At 36.5% G+C, this 18,821-nt stretch overlaps 1 protein-coding gene across 5 annotated transcripts in view; it reads left to right on the top strand.

The window, feature by feature from the left end:
* STIL (STIL centriolar assembly protein) overlaps positions 1–16,012 on the top strand; it is a 54,382-nt gene extending 38,370 nt beyond the window's left edge. For 2 of the 5 annotated variants that reach the window (XM_007463927.1, XM_007463929.1), the window contains 4 exons: positions 177–404; positions 4,810–4,973; positions 6,491–6,741; positions 14,507–15,296. In XM_007463927.1, coding sequence (XP_007463989.1) covers positions 177–404; positions 4,810–4,973; positions 6,491–6,741; positions 14,507–15,296 — 1,433 coding nt within the window. Of the gene's footprint in view, positions 1–176; positions 409–4,759; positions 4,974–6,490; positions 6,742–14,506 lie in introns of all 5 variants that reach the window. The other 3 variants (XM_007463925.1, XM_007463926.1, XM_007463928.1) reach the window with 3 other exon arrangements.
* Positions 16,013–18,821: the final 2,809 nt, after the last annotated feature.

The following is an 18,821-nucleotide window of genomic DNA, read 5'->3' on the forward strand; positions in this document are numbered from 1 at the left end:
TTTTTTCACCTTTCACTTACCTCTTCATGGCATTTCTGAGAAAATATAATCTGAAAACTGTTCTGGGTAATTGTGTTAAACTAATATAGCTAGTGTTACTTGACAAAGGTTTGTCAGAGAATTATTTTTATAAGTGAATGTTTGTTTCAGTATCTGTTAAATCATCTAACGTCTAGGTGCCAGCTTGTTTTGGAATGCGGCAGGTGATGATCAAGAGCCTGAATCTCAGCTGAGACAAGATGATACCAAGATTTCCAGTGAGGACATGAATTTTTCTGTCGATATTAATAATGAAGTCACAAGTACTCCTGGTAGTGCATCTTCATTAAAAGCTGTTGATATTCCCAGTTTTGAAGAGAGCAACATTGCTGTGGAAGAAGAATTTAATCAACAACTTTCTATATCCAAGTAAGATCTCTTTGATTCAGTATTCATCTTACCTCTTTTTTTCTTTTTAAATTCTGATATTCTTCTGGTACTCTAACTGAGAAACTGTTTGTTTTCTAAAAGTATTTTCATTGGTGTCTTTCCTAATGTGATTTCTATGTAACAGACAGTTCTTTTCTCTTTTTTTTGAATTTTCTTTTTTGGCCGTATTGCATGGCATGCGGGATCTTAGTTCCCTGACCAGGGATTGAACCTGTGCCCCCTTCAGTGGAATTGAGGAGTCCTAACCACTGGACCATCAGGGAATTCACTGTAACAGATAATTCTGAGCCTTCTAGAACCATTCCCAGATGTCGGTCATTGGATGTGTAAAACAGTCTGGCTGAATCAGAACATTTGAAGAAAATTTCAAAAATATGTATGCTCCGGCCTCACTGTAGAGATTCTGATAACACTAGATCCCAGTTGGAGCTGGGGTCCTGAATTTTGTAAATTTTTAAAGATTTACCATATTACAATTATATATGTATAACTAAGTCTTTATTTCTGAGAGATACAACCTGTTACCTGAGATATACTTCAGAATAAGCTGGTGGGGATGAAATGGCTAGGGGTATAGTTTAAGTAAGGTAGACTGAGTAGGTAATTTTAAAAAGTGATGGTACATAGTGATTTGTTAAACTATTCCCTCTTGTGTCCGAAATTTTTCATTATGAAATTTTCATTAAAGGTAAGGATTGTGAAGTAATTTAGATCCTTAGCAAATTTGGAAATAAATTCAACAAATATTCTTTGAGTTTCTGGTATGTGCTGCCACAGAACTAGGCCCTAGAGATTGAGCCGTAAGTCAGACAAAGCTCCTGACATCATGGAATTTCCATGAGTTGTCGAGACAAACAGTAACCACATCGACAGGAAATCATATAATTTCATATAATGACAACTGCCTGAAGAAAATAAACCAGGGTGACCAAGTGGAGTGTAACTGGGATAGTGGCATGGGAGTGAGGGGGCATTATTAAGTAGGGTGGTGAAAGAAGCCTTCTCTGAGGGGGTAACATTTGAGCAGTGGCTTGAATGATGAGAAGAAGCCAACCATGACAATATCTGGCAAAGAGTGTTCCAGGTGGAGGAAATGGCAAGTGTAGACCCTGAGGTGTGCCTGAGCTTGAGAGTTACAGAAACAAGCAGGAAAGCCATTGTGGCTGAACTTAGTGACTGAGAGAGCACAGGAAATATGGTCAGAGATAACAGGCAGGAACCAAATTATGTAGGGCTTTGTAGGTTGTAAAAAGGAGTTCTGAATTTATTTTGTGTTCATTAGAACCAGGGAGGATTTTAAATGATGGACTGGTATGATCTGATTTTCATTTTTTAAAGGCCATTCTAGCTGTTTTGTGGCAAGTGAACTGATGAGGGTTAAGAGTGGAAGTAGGGAGACTCATTAATAGACTAAAGACCAAGTGAGGTGAGGGTGCCTTGGAATTGACTGTGGTGGAAGGGATCAGGTGTAGAATAAATGTTAAAGGTAGAGCAATAATGTAAGTTAAAACAATACAGGGTAATATCACATGAAACAGTTTTAAAAGAGGTGAATTCAGTGGTGGGGGTGGGATGGGGCAGGCAGTTGATTACTTTTTAAAATTATAAGCCTTCTGATAATATTTGACATTTTAAATTATTCTGGTTACAATAATGATTAAAACAATAAATACACCCCTCCAGAAAACTAGAAATATTTATCTGCTTTGCTCAGTAGAGTATATGTCTTAACCTTACAATTCAATTAAGTACTCATAGTATGTACCACAAGTGTATTAAAAAGATCTGTATATGTGTCTCCCCGACTAGACTGAATTCCTACAGGATAGGGATCCTACTCATTTCTGTATCTTTAGGACTTGACCCAGTGTCTGGTTCCCCATGTTAGCTCCTTCATAAACGTTCAGTGATAGGAAGAGCAATTTGGGGTGAGCCCCAAAACAAGTCCACATTTTATTTGGAATAATTATAGAAACTGAGAACAAAGAGGCATGAACTGTGGTTATCCTTATTTATTCTCCCTAACTTCTGTAAACTGTAGACTATCAGGAATTAGGAGGTTTTACCCCTGAAATAGTTTTTAAGTCAGAACTTTAAAAAGTCTCCAATCCAGGGACTTCCCTGACAGTCCACTTGTTAAGACTTTGCCTTCCAATATAGGGAGTGTGGGTTTGATCCCTGGCTGGGAAGCTAAGAGCCCACATGCCTCTTGGACAAAAAAACAAAACATAAAACAGAAGCAATGTTGTAACAAATTCAACAAAGACTTTAAAAATGATCCACATCAAAAAAAAAACTCCAAGCCATTGTGGTTTTTAACTTTAGAAACAGATCTGAGTTCATTGATAGAATGCAGTTAATTGCTTTTTCAGGGCAATTAACTAACTCTGTTGATTCCAACATATAACAGATGTAAATCTGATCTTTGTTCAGCATAATATATGACTTGGATTAAATAGTATCTCCAGTGTTGTATATGGTGGTTTGGGTGCTCCTTTAGGAGATTCTTCCCAAACATCTGGTCTGATTCATGCTGTGGTTCCCAGTGCTAAGTATTCATACATGGCATCTGACCACCTGGGTTCCCTGCCCCCTTTGGATGTCTTGCTGAATCAGTCTAATGTTAAAGCAGTTTGTGAAAGATAAATTTTTTGGCTTGCAGCATATATGGTAATTGGTTGCTTTTTCCCAGGGGAGAGTGGTAGATGATATTTCTTTTGACACAAGCTTGCTTTTTTTTTAAGGAGTCGTGCTTTGGACATACCTACTAATACTTGCCATATTAGAATCATCTTTAAACAGTTTTTTTTAATTTGAAATCTTTAATGTTTTGGTTCTTGTCTTCTTTTTTAGCTTTTATTTTTGTTTGGTAGGTTAGACACCAAGACACATATTTTTAAGTTCTTGAAAATGCAATATAGTAGAGTGATTAAGAGCATGGTGCCAAACTGCCTGGATTTGAATCACAGCAATGTGACCATGGGCAGGTCTCATAATGTCTGGATGACTCTGTTTTCCTGTCTATAAATGGAGACGATGAAAGTAGTACCTATCAACATTGTTGTAAAGATTAGATGAGTTAATGTATTTAAAACACATAGAATAGTACCAGAATTAGTACCTAATTATTGTCATCATTTAGCTAAAGGTAGAATAAGGCAAACTCAGTAACTGACATGGACACTCCTTATAAAGTGCTTTTGCAAATGTTTGCATGATAAAAATCCTGCTCAGTACAAGTACTTTCCCAAAAAGCCATAAAATCTCTAAAGGCTGGATTTCTGCTTCTACATTTGAGTTTTGGTATTTTCACTAAAGTGAAATTAGTTAACATGGTTGAAGATAAAGGTTCAATGTGATATTTAGGAAGCAAGGGGATAGCAGCAGAAGATGAAGAGAACTAGCAGTTATGGACCACCCACTATGTTTATCTGGTACTATGCTAGGTACTTTGTATCTCCTTTAATCCTGTCTCATGTTTTTCAACCCAGGGAGGTGGATATCATTTTTCGCATTTGATGAATGAGGAAACTGAGGCCCAGAGAGATTAAGAAATTTGCCCCAGACACAATGAACAAACTATATTATAAATGAGAATATATGTGACCTAAGAGATAAAAGGAAGTGCTAATGGGGGTTGAAAGAAACAAGAGGACATACCCAGTTAAGGTTTTAGAACATCATAGAGGAAGCAAAGTTTTAAAATGTCCCTCGAGCAGTAGACAGGATTTTGATGAGAGTGTGCCAATTTAAAGGCATTAGAACAGTAAGTCTTGGCTCAGTGGCACTTGAAAATACAGGTAAATTTGGGCCCTTCACCAATTCAGAATCTCTGAAGGGAGAAGTCCAAACAGTTGTATTTTTTAAAACTTTACAAGTGATATTGATGTGTAGCCAAGATTGAGAACTGTTCTGTTGTAGACAAAATTTATGGGCAGAATTCAGAGTACTGTTAGTAATCCAGTTTGTTCAGAATATAAAATAAAACAGGCATTGAAAGAGATTGGCTGAAAAGCCAAGTTGACTACCAAATTTCAGAGAGCTTTGACTGACAGTATAAGGAATTGTGTTTGTTTTAATAAACCTTTTAAGGTTTTTGCTTGTTTTTTTTGTTGTTGTTGTAAAACAAAATAACATAGAATTTACCATCTTAACCATTTATATACAGCCAATCAAGATGAAATGCTTATCTAGTACCACTAAGAGCTGACGGTACAAACCAGAATGCTGCCGAGGCTTACCCCGTTCTCCCCAAGTTACTGCACTTCAAATATACATTAAAGATACCTTGATAACTAACACTTACTTTATATATGTATGTCCTTTCAAGCAGCTCTTCTCCACTTGTGAGAAAAGAACCTGATGTGCCTGTATTCTTTCCAAATCCTCTGCTGGCGGAGAGTGTAAGCATGTGCTTCCAAAGTGGACCAACAGAGGGTGCCACTAATAGCTCTGTAACATCAGGGGAACCCAAAACTGAGCAAGTAATGCAACCCTTGCCTCATCAACCATCTGATAACCAGAAACTATTCCAGGATGTGTTGGTAAGAAAATGTAAAGCATTTCATCTTTTGTGAGATGGTTATTTAGTCTAGGGTATGTGAGTTAAGCCTTTCCTATCCTTAAACTGATTGGGACCTTGATATAAAAAGTTTTTCCCCAAATTAATGATATGTCACTTATTTCTTTTAGCTTTTCATAAATTATGATAACCTAAATTCAGTAACTCATTGTAAGCATGCCAGTCATCAGATACTTAGATAGCCAGGAAAAAAATGTTTTATTTTAAAAATATGTTGACATTATGCCAAATTCAAACTAAAGTTAGTACCAGAAAAATAAGTGAGAGTTTGCAGGAAACTTGAAAATTGGAAAGTAGTAGAACATTTATGACAATATTTACTGACTTTAGTTCAGATAAGCAGATTTTTATTGAATACTTAGCTTAGTGTAAGAAAATTAACTAAGTGGATAATATACAGATGAATATGACCGTCTCTGCCTCTGAAAACCTATGGGAAATAGCCCATGGATACCAGTAACAAATAACTATAGGACAGGCTGAGAAGTGCTGTAAGCAAAGGCAACACACAATAAAAAGGGGTAATTCTGGTTGGAGGAAATAGTCATCTTGGAAAAGCTAGAATGTAAACTGGGACTTGAAGGTCGAATGATCGTGGCTGTCACTTACCAGTTGTAGACTTTGGAACATTTGATTTTTCCATTTATAATTGAAGGCTAATTAAACATACTTCATAGGGCCCTAAGTATTCATGAGTTAACACATATTTGTTATTTGCCTGCTAGGTCCTAGACTGGTGCTAGCAGCCGTGTGCTCAAGGGAATGAAATATGATTTAATGTCAGGAAGGCAGAGATAGGATCACAGATCATTCTCATTCAAAGCGAGAAAAGAGAGGAGTCAAATTCTCAAAGTAACATAAAGATCAAACATAACTCTGAAACATTATCATTTTTCAAATGAAGGCATGATTTTAAACTTTTGTTTATAAAGAATTTACTATAAATCCTTAAAAATACTTGAAATATTACTCAAATGATTTTAAATCTTTTGGTTTGAAAATGAACAAATTCTGAGGGCTTCCCTGGTGGCGCAGTGGTTGAGAGTTCGCCTGCCGATGCAGGGGACGCGGGTTTCTGCCCCGGTCCGGGAGGATCCCACGTGCCACGGAGCGGCTGGGCCCGTGAGCCATGGCCGCTGAGCCTGCGCGTCTGGGGCCTGTGCTCCGCAACGGGAGAGGTCACAACAGTGAGAGGCCCGCGTACTGCAAAAAAATAAAAAAATAGAAAAATAAAATGAACAAATTCTGAACAAACATTCTAAGTTTTCTGTAGGATCTGATGAAATCATTCATTCATTAGGATGGGCTTCTTTTATAAAAACTCCATAAAACTTGGCAAATGTATTTGATATTTTGTAGAATTTAGCAGGATAATATTTTGCTCTTCTCTGGCATTACTTACCACTATTATTTGCATTTTTGTTTCCTAAGACTGTTAATAGTGATTTTTCAAATATGTCCTTTTTCTTTTTTCATCAGGGTCAAGGGAACCACCTATTGAATAACTCCCACAAGGAAACTGAGCAGCCATCTACCAAAGCAGTAATTATCAGTCACGAATGCACCAGAATGCAGAATGTTTACCGTACTAAAAAAAAAAACCATGATTCAGGACCAGTGGACAAAGATTGTGTTCTTAATGCAACCCTTAAGCAACTAAGAAGCCTTGGAGTAAAAATTGATTCTCCTACTAAAATGAAGAAAAATGTACATAAAGTGGATCATGCCAGGTAAGTTTAAAATTTGTTTTAAAAGATAAAGAAAAATTTAAATGTATTGCAGCTGTCTCATGAAAAAAGGTATACGCTTGCCACTCAATTCAATTGGCTTATCCTTTTTTCAGGGTCTACTATATGATGAATATAAGAGATTGTTTCTACCCTTTAGATTTTTCTAGTGGAGGAGAAGGTTATATACCTAAGTAATTTGAGGGATATTGGCCAACAATATGCTCTGGGAGTCTTATAGAAAGGGAAAGGAGCTTTTGCTCATTTTTGATGTCTGGAAGTTTTCCTGGAGGTGATGGAGTCTGCGCCAACTACTGGATGTACAGTTAATGCAGTTGTGCCATCTAAAAGGCAAAAACATTCCTTTTTGTGGGACTCCCCTGGTGGCGCAGTGGTTAAGAATCCGCCTGCCAATGCAGGGGACACGGGTTCAAGCCCTGGACCGGGAAGATCCCACATGCCGTGGAGCAGCTAAGCCCGTGCACCACAACTACTGAGCCTGTGCACTAGAGCCCACGAGCCACAACTACTGAGCCTGTGTGCTACAACTACCGAAGCCTGCACGCCTAGAGCCCATGCTCTGCAACAAGAGAAGCCACTGCAGTGAGAAGTCCACGCACCGCAACAAAGAGTAGCCTCCTCTCGCCGCAGCTAGAGAGAAAGCCTGCACGTAGCAACGAAGACCCAACGCAGCCAAAAATAAATAAATTTAAAAAAAAGATTATTTCCTTTAAAAAAAAATTCCTTTTTGTAGAAATGTGTTTTGAAGAGTATAGTTATATGAACCTTAGTTATTGCTCACCAGTTCCAGCTGGCCATGTTCTTCTGTTTAGATTTCTCTTCATCAAAGATCACCTCAACACATACTTGTTTTTAAAGAGGATAAAATCTGGAAATTATGTTATTAAGGCTAGTGTGCTTTCTATTAATTATTTTTGATGTCATTTTCTAGTTACAAAAATAATACAATTTCATGATTAAAAAAAATATCAAATAACATGCAAGAATATCAGATAGAATGCAAAAGCCCCCACTTCCCAGACTCCTCAGTCTGACTCCTCCTAGGTTATTCTCTTAACTGTTTCTTTGGTATTCTTCTAGAAATGCTCTAGGCATGTTCAAGTATGTATCTGTGTGATAAGTGTTGCAATTTGGGTTTTTTGCTTAACGTTATATCTTAGATCCTTTTCTTTATAGGTATATGCAGTTCTTTCTCATGCATTTAAACAGCTGGATAATATTCTGTTGTGCCCATGTACTATAATATAGTGAACCCAAGTTCTCTATTAATGGACTTTTAGGCTGAATCTCTTATTTCTTATCTCAAACAATGCTAAGTGAACATCATTCTACATGTACTTGTACAAGTGTCTTTGTAGGATAAATTCCTGGAAATAGGCAGGATCAAAGGATATGTGCATCTGAAGTTTTGGTAGATGTTGCCATTGCCCACCAAAATAGTTTTACTAGTTTATATGCCTACCACCAGTGTAGGAATGAGTCTAGCATTTTTGAAGGTTTTATTTCAATACTCTTGGGATAGAGGCTATATACATCTGTTAAAATGCATAAATCACCCTATCTGTTTGGAGCCCTTACGTTTTGGTATGGATGCCTGTAGGGAATAGTTTTTTTGTTTGTTTGTTTTTGTTTTTGTTTTTTGCCGTTCGCGGGCCTCTCACTGTCGTGGCCTCTCCCGTTGCGGAGCACAGGCTCCGGATGCGCAGGCTCAGTGGCCATGGCTCACGGGCCCAGCCGCTCCGCGGCATGTGGGATCTTCCTGGACCGGGGCACGAACCCGTGTCCCCTGCATCGGCAGGCAGACTCTCAACCACTGCGCCACCAGGGAAGCCCGGGAATAGTTTCTAAGTAATGTATTTCTTCATAGTGGCCACGCTGTTTTAATCTCTTAAGTGTGAAACATTGAAATGAATAAATTTTCAGTATATAATGAACTTGATTCTGTTTTTAAATGCATATAATGAAATGGAAAGTAAAGGCTTTTTGATGTATCAGTGTGGAGTAGTCACATTCTTCTCTTTATTTTAATGACAGTTTATATTATAAATTTATGCTATAAAAATAATACACGCTCGGGGTTGGAATTTTACAAAGTGAAGAAAATGTCATCTGAACTAATGACACCCAAAGAAAATTAGGAAACATAGTTGCTATTTTACTATATATATAATTTTGTTTATTTTTCTTTACTTACCATTACAAAATAGACATTTTCATTTAATATTGTGGGCTGTTCCCATTTTTAAAATTCAGTTACCTATATGAGTTGAAAAATCCATAGATATACATTCATAGATAGGATTTTAGTTTCATGTAAGATGATTTTCTCAAGGAAGTAAAAGCTAATGTGAAAAAAATTGTTTTCAGTTCAAAACAATATATTAAATTAATCATTTCCATAGAGGGGTAAACTGGCTAAAATTTTACAATGATATAGCTATATCTTCACATGAAAACTTTTTTTAAAAAGCTTTATTTTGTTATAAATTGTGTAAAATATTGTAGAGCTTTGGAAATAGAGTTTGATATTTGTTTTGTTTCCATTGTCAAAGTAATATAAGTTTATTTTGGAAACCTTGGAAAATTTAGAGAAGTAGACAAGGAAAACCCATATTCAGGGGAATTCCCTGGTGGTCCAGTGGTTAATACTATGTGCTTTCCCTGCTGAGGACCTGGGTTCGATCCCTGGTCGGGGAACTAAGATCCCACAAGCCGCGAGGCCAAAAAAAACAAAATATATTCATACCAACCAACTTCATTTATTATTAAAAATTTTGCTTTTGTATTTCCTTTTATTTTTCTAAAGTAATTTTAACAGCAACCATTTATTCAGTGCTCATAATGTATGAGGAACTGTGCTGAACTTTTATGCAACATTATTTCAGTTAATCCTTGCAATAATCTATGTGATAGATACTATTATTATACATGTGTTATAGATGAGGAAATTAAGTACCAATTTACTCAAGACCCCACACCTGTAATTTTAAACCTACTCTTCTAACTCCAAAGTCCATAGTTTTTTTGTTTTGTCTTGTTTTTTTACTATTTTGCTCTATGCTTATTGCTTGTTTAATTTTTTGGTGGAGTCTTAACGGTGGTGTATATTTTGCTGCTTTGTGTTTTGACCATACTGTATATACCCTCCCAAAAAAGTGTTTTTGGTTTTACACTGGAAAATAATCACGTTTTCAAAGTTGTTGTAACATCTTCTAAGCATCATCTTTAGTGGGGAACTAATAAACCAGTAACTAGGGCATAGTATTTGTTTACTTAACCCTTCCCCTCTGGTCAGAACTGAGTCAAATTGTTTTCAATGTCTTACTATTTTAAATATTGCTATGATAAACATCCTTTTTCCAAGATTGCATTTTTTAGTTTTAGGATTATTTCCTTAGACTAGAGTCTCAGAAGTTGAAAGACTAAGTCAAATGGTAGGAAAATTTTAAGGCCATCACTACATTGCTTTCTGAAAGAGTAAGATTTTTACCTTCCTACCAGCTATATGTGTTAGTAGTTCACCAATACTTTTACTCATTTTACTTCAATAAATATATAATGAGCTGCTACTGTGAGCCAGCTATGAGAAATATCATGGTATACAAGATAACCTAGGAAAGACATCTTTCCCCTCATAGATCTTATAGTTCAGTGGAGAAGATGCACAAATAAATAGTCAGTTATAAAATACTCTTGATACCTGCTATGAAAAGGAAGGATATAGTATATCATGGAAGCATATAGGAGAGGTACCTAGCATATTTTCATACTGTATTATAATTACCCTATATTAAAATTGACCATTTTAAAGATCTGTGCTAAATTAGACCAAGAATTCTTAAATTATCTTTATATTTTATGCATTATTAATGGATTCTCTGTATTATTGTGATTAAAAATGAAACTGCACTGAAACTATTTCTCTAACACATATAAGTCATATTTTGTTGTCAGTAGTCTTAGGCTGAGAGGAGATTCCAAGCATAAGACTATCTAAAGCCTACCTAATTAATTCACGTTGTTTCACAGTTTGTCTTGAACTTAGTTCTTTTAGTATAATCTCCTACCACTCTCTACCAAATTCCAGTTTACCCATCTTTGGCATTTGCAAAGTTCCTTGCTGTTAGTTTTACCTGGGATGCTCTTTTTTATCTTTCTGCTTGCCAGAATCCTTATCCTTCAAAGCTGAACTCAGACGTCACCTCCTTTGTCAATGTTTCTGGGACCCCCTCACCAGAATATTGATGTTTTGTACTCTCAGAGTACCTTGTTTCTAATAAATTATATAGCATGTTCTTGTGATAACCTTTCCAGCAAGATTGTGTTTTATCTATCTGTGAATCCTCATTGCCTCTACCACATTTGGTGGGTCTTCATGGATTGATAAAGGAAGGAAATCCAAACTACTCAGGTCATCACTGAAGTTTACAATGAATGCCTTATTTTTATAAGTACCTCTGCAATACTTATTGTCAGTATTTATGGCCTTGTGTTGTTATCTTTTAACACATATTGGTATAATATAGTTGGTGTGCTGAAAGTTCATAAGGCAGTTTAGAATTTAAGACACATTTTTCCTATAGAAATAGTGTATAAATTGTAGTTTGGTATTCCAGAAAAGTAATCTTTGTAATCCTTGTAATGCCTGTTGTTGTCCTAGTTCTATAAACCAGCTACCCTTGTCATTGTACCTATGTGAAAACTTATTTCACGTTCCAGTTCTGGACTGCAGGAGCATATCTTCCAGCCAGAAGAGTAGCTGAGACAGGGGAAGGAAGATTTCCTTTCTGTTTTCCTGTTCTGTAACACTGCAGATTAAGAAGGTCCAAAAACAGGAAAACAATGAAAGAAGGTCCCAGACATACCTAGAAATTGTAGGGAAGATGGAGGACTGGCAGCAGCCTCTACAGGCATATTCCCAATTGGAGTGACCTTTTGAATTCAAAACAGATCCTTAGCAGTCTCTCTAGTTATTCCTTGCTCTCTACTTGAAAACGGTATGTTTTCTCTAGTTGAAAACCCTATGTAGGATAAGTAGGAGGTAACTAATCGGGATTCAAACAGGACAGTAGTCAGGGTTGGTTTTCATCTTTAAGTAAGTTGGAATAATTCCCTTAATTGTTGGCATGCGACTCATATTTAAACATAAATGGACTCTCATCATCCTTTTGTGACTGTATGTCCAATGAGATTCTAATATAGTATATCTGTGATCAAGGCTTTTAGGATTTGATCAGTGGAATGGCCTACTTTTCCTTTTCATCTTAATTACCCTAGTGTTTATATGCATTTGTCCTGAGTATTATTGATTTGTTTTGTTTTCAAAGTAATGGTGTTTCCTCCAGACCCCAAATCGAAACTAGCTAGCTGTGTTAGACAATGAAACTTGAAGAACCTTTTGAACTGATATTGATTGTTTTCATGGATTTATATGGATCTTTTAACCATTCTATAAAAGATCTATTATTACTCAGCCATAAAAAAAGAATGAAATAATGCCATTTGTAGCAACATGGATGGACTTAGAGGTTATAGTATTAAGTGAAGTAAGACAGAGAAAAACAAACATCGTATGATATCACCTATATGTGGAATCTAAAAAAAATGATAGAAATGAACTTACTTATAAAACAGAAATAGACTCACAGACATAGAAAATAAACTTATGGTTACCAAAGGAGATGGGGGGAGGAGATAAATTAGGAGTTTAGGAGTTTGGGATTAACGTATACATATTACTGCATATAAAATAGATAAACAACAAGGACCTACTGTACAGCTCAGGGAACTATATTCAATATCTTATGATAACCTATAATGGAAAAGACTCTGAAAAAGAATATATGTATATAAATAACTGAATCACTTTGCTGTACACTTGAAACTAACAAAACATTGTAAATTAGCTATACTTCAATTTTTAAAAATGGTTTAAAAAAAGATCTAATTCAAATTAGATCTACTTTTTCTTAATATTTAACATTTTGAATTAGAAGTTTTTATTTGTCTTTTCATATTATTTACATTAATATTATCTATAGATATTATATATTTTTAATATGTACAAGTCTGATTTAATATGCAAATTGCTTATAATTTTGAGGAAATAGGCAAAGAAAGTAGAAAAATGACTTTATATTCAGAAGATATTAGCACTATGAATATATCATAAAAGAATAATATCTAGATAGATTGGTACTATCTCTTCCATCTTATTAAGACAGTCTCCAAAGCAGTAAATACCAAGAAGGTTGAGGAAGAATTCCAAGGTAGTTATAAAGAACAGCATTATTAAGCACATTCTTCCATTGTTTGGTAATGACATCACTGGTTTTAGGGGATATTGATGGTTGAAAATAGTTTCTTCAGAATTTCAGGTACTTGTGAGAATAAAAATACCTGATAGTTATTTGGGTTTTGTGAGGGTAGGGATGCAGGCAGTGGCTGGCATGTATAAAACAGCTGAATTTCTTAGTTGGATGGTATGGAAAGTCATAGCATATTGTTTGACTGGAATATAATAATGCTATAATATATTGTATATTATATATATATTATATATATAATATAATAGTACACAGAGGACTCTGATTTTTAGGGAATAGAAAAACTCTGATAGCAAAATACAAATTGCTGAATACAGTGTAGTGAAACAGTGGTTATAGAGTCACAGAGAGTAAGGCAGACCTGGGCTCAGCTTGCCAGTTACTAGTTGTTCAACTTAGGGAAATTAGTTAAAATCTCTATTCCTTAGTTTTCTCAACTGTAAAATAAAGATAATAATACCTATTCATTCAGTAAATATTTATTGAATGCCTACCCTGTGTCAGGTGCTGTTCCAGGCACCAAGGATACTGCAGTGGTGGGGGAAAGAGACAAAAAATCCCATGCCCTCATGGATTTTGATGAGGGAGCTAGACAATAAATAAGAACTGTGGGTTAAATATATAGGTAGCCATAAGTGCCGAGGAGAAAACAGAAAAGTAGGGGAAGAGAAATGTGAATTGTTGTAATGGAGAATAAGGTTGAAATACATGATAGGGACAACCTCCCAGAGAAAGGTTTGTGTAAGGATTAAATAAGGCACGGAATGTTTAGCAGAGTGCCTGGCACATAATAAGACATCAATAAAAATTAGCAGCTATTATTGTATATGTGATATACAGGAAAAGGCAACTCAGTTGATTACTGTTAATGAGATAAACCAACCAAAGTGAGTGAGGATTATATCTAACAAAAGAAAATTGGTGTATACACACACACACACACACACGCACACATGTCCATATCCAGAGACTGGTTGATATTTTTCATTCATTACAAATGGAATCTCTTCAACTATGAACAATGTAACATTCTGAGCTACTCACCAAATCTTGTAATGTTATATTATCAGATGTGTTTTCTGTTTGATTTTATTTTTGTCTTATTTTACCAATATTAAAAAGTTTTACATTTTGGGGTCTTATATTTGGTCTTAAAACCATAACTGATATAAATTTAGGAAAATTAATTTGTGTTCCACTTTCAGTCTTTGCATCATGGATTACCTTCTAGGTTATCATAGTTACCCCTTGAATGTATCTGGATCATCAAGACTTAGATGTCTGAGCTCTCAGATAAAAAGCACCATCAAGCTTAAAGCTGAAGACTTACTGTTACCTTCATAGAATGGAACATATTTACAATTACACTGTTTAGTACTCAAAATAAGATAAATGATGGCCTGCTCTGTTCTGTCTTCCAGTGTGTTGGCATGCATCAGCCCTGAAGCAGTGATCTCTGGATTAAACTGCATGTCATTTGCTAATGTTGGCATGAGTGGCTTAAGCCCCAACGGTGTGGATTTGAGCATGGAGGCAAATGCTATAGCTCTGAAATATTTAAATGAAAATCAGCTGTCGCAACTGTCTCTCACTCGATCAAACCAAAATAACTGTGACTCATCTTTTAGTCTTCTACATATTAATACAGACAGAAACACAGTGGGCCTTAGTTTAATTTCACCAAACAACATGTCATTTGCAACCAAAAAATACATGAAGAGATATGGACTGATTCAAAGCAGTGACAATAGTGAAGATGAAGAGGATCCTCCAAACGATACAGATACCAAGAGTGAACATTTAGTGAATCAAAACCTTACATGCATAGCTGAACAACTTGATTGTCAGAAAGAGCCTTCTAGGAATGCTTGTGAGGTAACTACTTGTTGTAACTGTGACTCCATGGGCACCCACACAGATATGCCAGTATTGAGAAATATTACAAATGAAGTTGTTCAGCCAAAAGCAACGCCACAGTTGAATGAAAACCCAGATTTCTTATTAAAGAACCTTAAATCAAGTCCTGCAGTGAAACTCCGAACTGGAAAAGCAGAGTTCACCCAACATCCTGAGAAAGAAAATGTAAGGGACACTCCGATTTTTCCTGAAAGTTTGAAACCTTCTGACACTTTAAAGCAAATGAATAGTATGAATTCAGTAGGCACCTTCTTAGATGTGAAGCGTCTCAGACAGTTGCCAAAATTATTTTAAACTTTTAATTCCCCCGCCCTCCTGATATGAGGATGGGATGTCTCCTGAAGATACTTATGGAAGCCAGAGCCTTTTGATAGTTTTGGAATTCCTAGTCATTCTAGGGATCACTCTGTTTCTTGGTAGCAGCTGATGGCAAAGAGCTGAACAAGTGACCTGATTGTCTCTGAGATGGCTGGCTATTAGGAGGGCTGAATGCCCTGTGTTCAAATAGTGGCGTTCAGCATCCCTGGATTTTTTTTTTTTTTTAAAACAAATCCTAAGATCAGTTATTTCAACAAATTTAGATAAGCAGATGCTATCCAACTATGAATCTGAATTACTCTTTTATACTGTACATTTTGAAAAGTAAGTGTTTTCCTAGCATTTTGCATCTACCCAGTATCACCAAAAGAATATAAAGTTATCATGACCCTGAGTAAATAAGCTAAATGAACCCTTATTGAATTTAAGGGGAAAGTTTTATTTTTAAAAGTAACCTAAGATCTTTTATATAAGGAGTATAGATGTTGTCTTAAGATGCATATTTGTTAAATACTGTGGAAGTAAAACTTTTGCACTCTTGTGGGTTGATGTTAATGTAACATTTTCAACATATAGCACTAGCTATCACATAATAAGAAAATTATTGAGTATGAGTGTGTTTTATAAACTTTGTGAGTTTTTCAGATGTTTTAATATTTTTTAATGGAACTTAATAAAAATGTATAGATTGACTACTTTCCTTTGTCCTCTGCTGTAGCATATTCTTCTCCACTTTTTTAAAAAAAACTTTTTAGACTCCCCAAAAATTACAAAAATGATACAGAGAGTTCAGGTGTACCCTTTATCCAGCAACCCCCAATGATAATTAATATCTTATATAACCGTAGTAAATCATCAAAACCAAGCAGTTGACATTGGGTACAATATTAGTAACTAAACCACAGACTTTTCAGGTTTCACAAGTTGCTGCATTCATTTATTTACATTTTGGTGTATAACTATGAAAATTTATCACTTATAGATTTGCATAACCACCACCACAATCGGCATACAGAACTGTCCCATCATCACAAAGAAACTCCCTAGTTCTACTCTTTTAAAATACAGCCTCCCTCCAACACTAACTCCTGACAACCAATGATCTGTTCTCTATCACTGAAGTTTTGTCATTTTGAGAATGCTAATATAAATGGAATCATAGTATGTAATTTCTTGAAATTGGTTTTCACTCAGCATAATATCCTTGAGATCCATCCAACTTGTTTAGTGCATCAGTTGTTGCTTCCTTTCCTCACCTTCTTAAAAAATAAGTTTTAAATTGTTATTTCTGAATGTAAATGAAAAAGTCCTCATTCACTTGAGAGAGAAAGCTCTTCTGTTGAAGTTAAATTAAGACATCGTTGCCTTATATCAAAATTTGATATGTAAACTGGAGAGAAATGGACTTTGGGTCTCTAAATACCCAGCTGGGGCCTTCTAAGGTAATAATCTGATGAAACAATTTATACTTAGCCAGCCAAAGTATGGCAACATGATGCTCTCTGCTGTTCCCCACTGGAGCCAGGCACCAGTTAGTGTACACTTCCCTGTTACATTGCCCTTTCAGGTTAAAATCAAGATATAGAAATGTCACTGATGGTGATTCTCTGTGTTTACCTTTGTTCCCATTGGCAATGTCTGGGGCTTCGGTTATTTTAATAAATATTTTTAAAATCCACTTATAGGTTTCATTGGAGTAAATTTTTAAGTAATGGAATTGTCATCGCCACTTCAAGTGTGTTCTGTTTAACTTTAGCCCTCAGTGTTTCACCCAAGAAGTGAGTGTAAGTACAATTTATATTGCATGTTATTTAAAAGACTGAGAGAATGCTGATTCACTGACAGCCTCATTAACTATACCATTATCTCTGGGAATCCTGTAATTTTCACACCAAACAAGAAGCTCTCTATCTGAGCAATAAAAACTGAACCCAAGGCTTTTAATTCCATCACTGCTGTTAGCACATCTAATTCAAGGCCTCTGATAAGACACTTAAGCAGTTTTGGAGACTGAATTTAGACTGTAGATTAATTCAACAAAACATGTCTCCTACTAACATCCAGAGAAGAGGGACCATCACTGAAGCCTCTCTAGAAGTTCTCTAAGAAGAGAACTCACTCTGGAAGTTATCTGACAAATTAGTATCTACAGTAGCTTTTCAGCATCTTTGGAAACAGCATTAATACGGGAAAAGTTGGATGAAAAGACTTTGGAGATGATTGCCTCTCAAGTGACGTTTGTCTGAATTTCTTTCTTTCATCCAGTCCCACAGAATACTGTTTATAGATATGTGGGCGCTACGTCAAATGGAATAAGGAAATGATGGAGCTTCTGTTACCTGGGAAAGAAACCTGTTAGTCTAGGTCCTGGCCAGTCGGCACCTCCACACCCTTCATCAAATGTCCCTTCACTCAACCTCTGAGCCCCTTGATGGTTAATTACTCCATGCTCACTTGTCCTCTGCCTTTCCCTGCCTGTGCTAAATAAGCTCCAGAGAAGTGGATGTAGACATGTTAGACATAAGTCTTGCCTTGCCAGCTGTAAAGGCTCTAGGGAAAACAGATACACACTGGAAACAGTGGCACAACAGTACGAGACAGTGTATGATGAAAAGCCAAAACGAGTGATTCGGACTATGAGGAGCCACAACAGTGTAATCACGATAGCTTCCATCTTTTAAGACTTAACTACATGCTCACAGGGCGCTGTGCAGAGCACTTCACATGCCTACGAGACATGGATCTTGAGCTGAATGAATGATTTTGAATACTACAGTCAGTGCTATTTCAGGTATGTGCTGTCCTCCAAGCTGCCGGCCTTATTTTCTGCCAAGAAGTCCCCCTGCCCTTTAGCCAAGACCAGAAACTACCGGGTTTTTAGTCAACAGTCCTAAAGAAGGGAACCCCAGCTCTGTTAAAGAGTTCACATCAATGATTTTACATCGTGGTAACCTCTACTGAGTACTGTAACGGCTCCAGGAAATTAGAGGAGCAAGAGTTTTCTGTGCCCTTGTTTTCTAGACATTTCTCTCTTTTTTTTTTTTAAGATTAATATATTTATTTATTGGCTGTGTTGGGTCTTCGTTGCTGTGAGCAGGCTTTCTCTAGTTGCGGTGAGCAGGGGCTACTCTTCGTTGTGGTGTGTGGGCTTCTCATTGCGGTGGCTTCTCTTGTGGAGTACAGGCTCTAGGCGCACAGGCTTCAGTAGTTGTGGCATGCGGGCTTCAGTAGTTGTGGCTCGCGGGCTCTAGAGCGCAGGCTCAGTAGTTGTGGCGCACGGGCTTAGTTGCTCCGTGGCATGTGAGATCTTCCCGGACCAGGGCTCGAACCTGTGTCCCCTGCATTGGCAGGTGGATTCTTAACCACTGTGCCACTAGGGAAGCCCCTAGACATTACTCTTGAGGGCAGAACCTTTCCTAGCTCCTAGATTAACAGAGACCTTTATGCCTGCAAAATAAATTTAATGATAATGTCTTAGATTTGCAGACTGCTTCACACTCT

Source organism: Lipotes vexillifer, unplaced genomic scaffold (genome assembly GCF_000442215.2).
Source record: "Lipotes vexillifer unplaced genomic scaffold, Lipotes_vexillifer_v1.1 scaffold13, whole genome shotgun sequence".
NCBI lineage: Eukaryota > Metazoa > Chordata > Mammalia > Artiodactyla > Lipotidae > Lipotes > Lipotes vexillifer.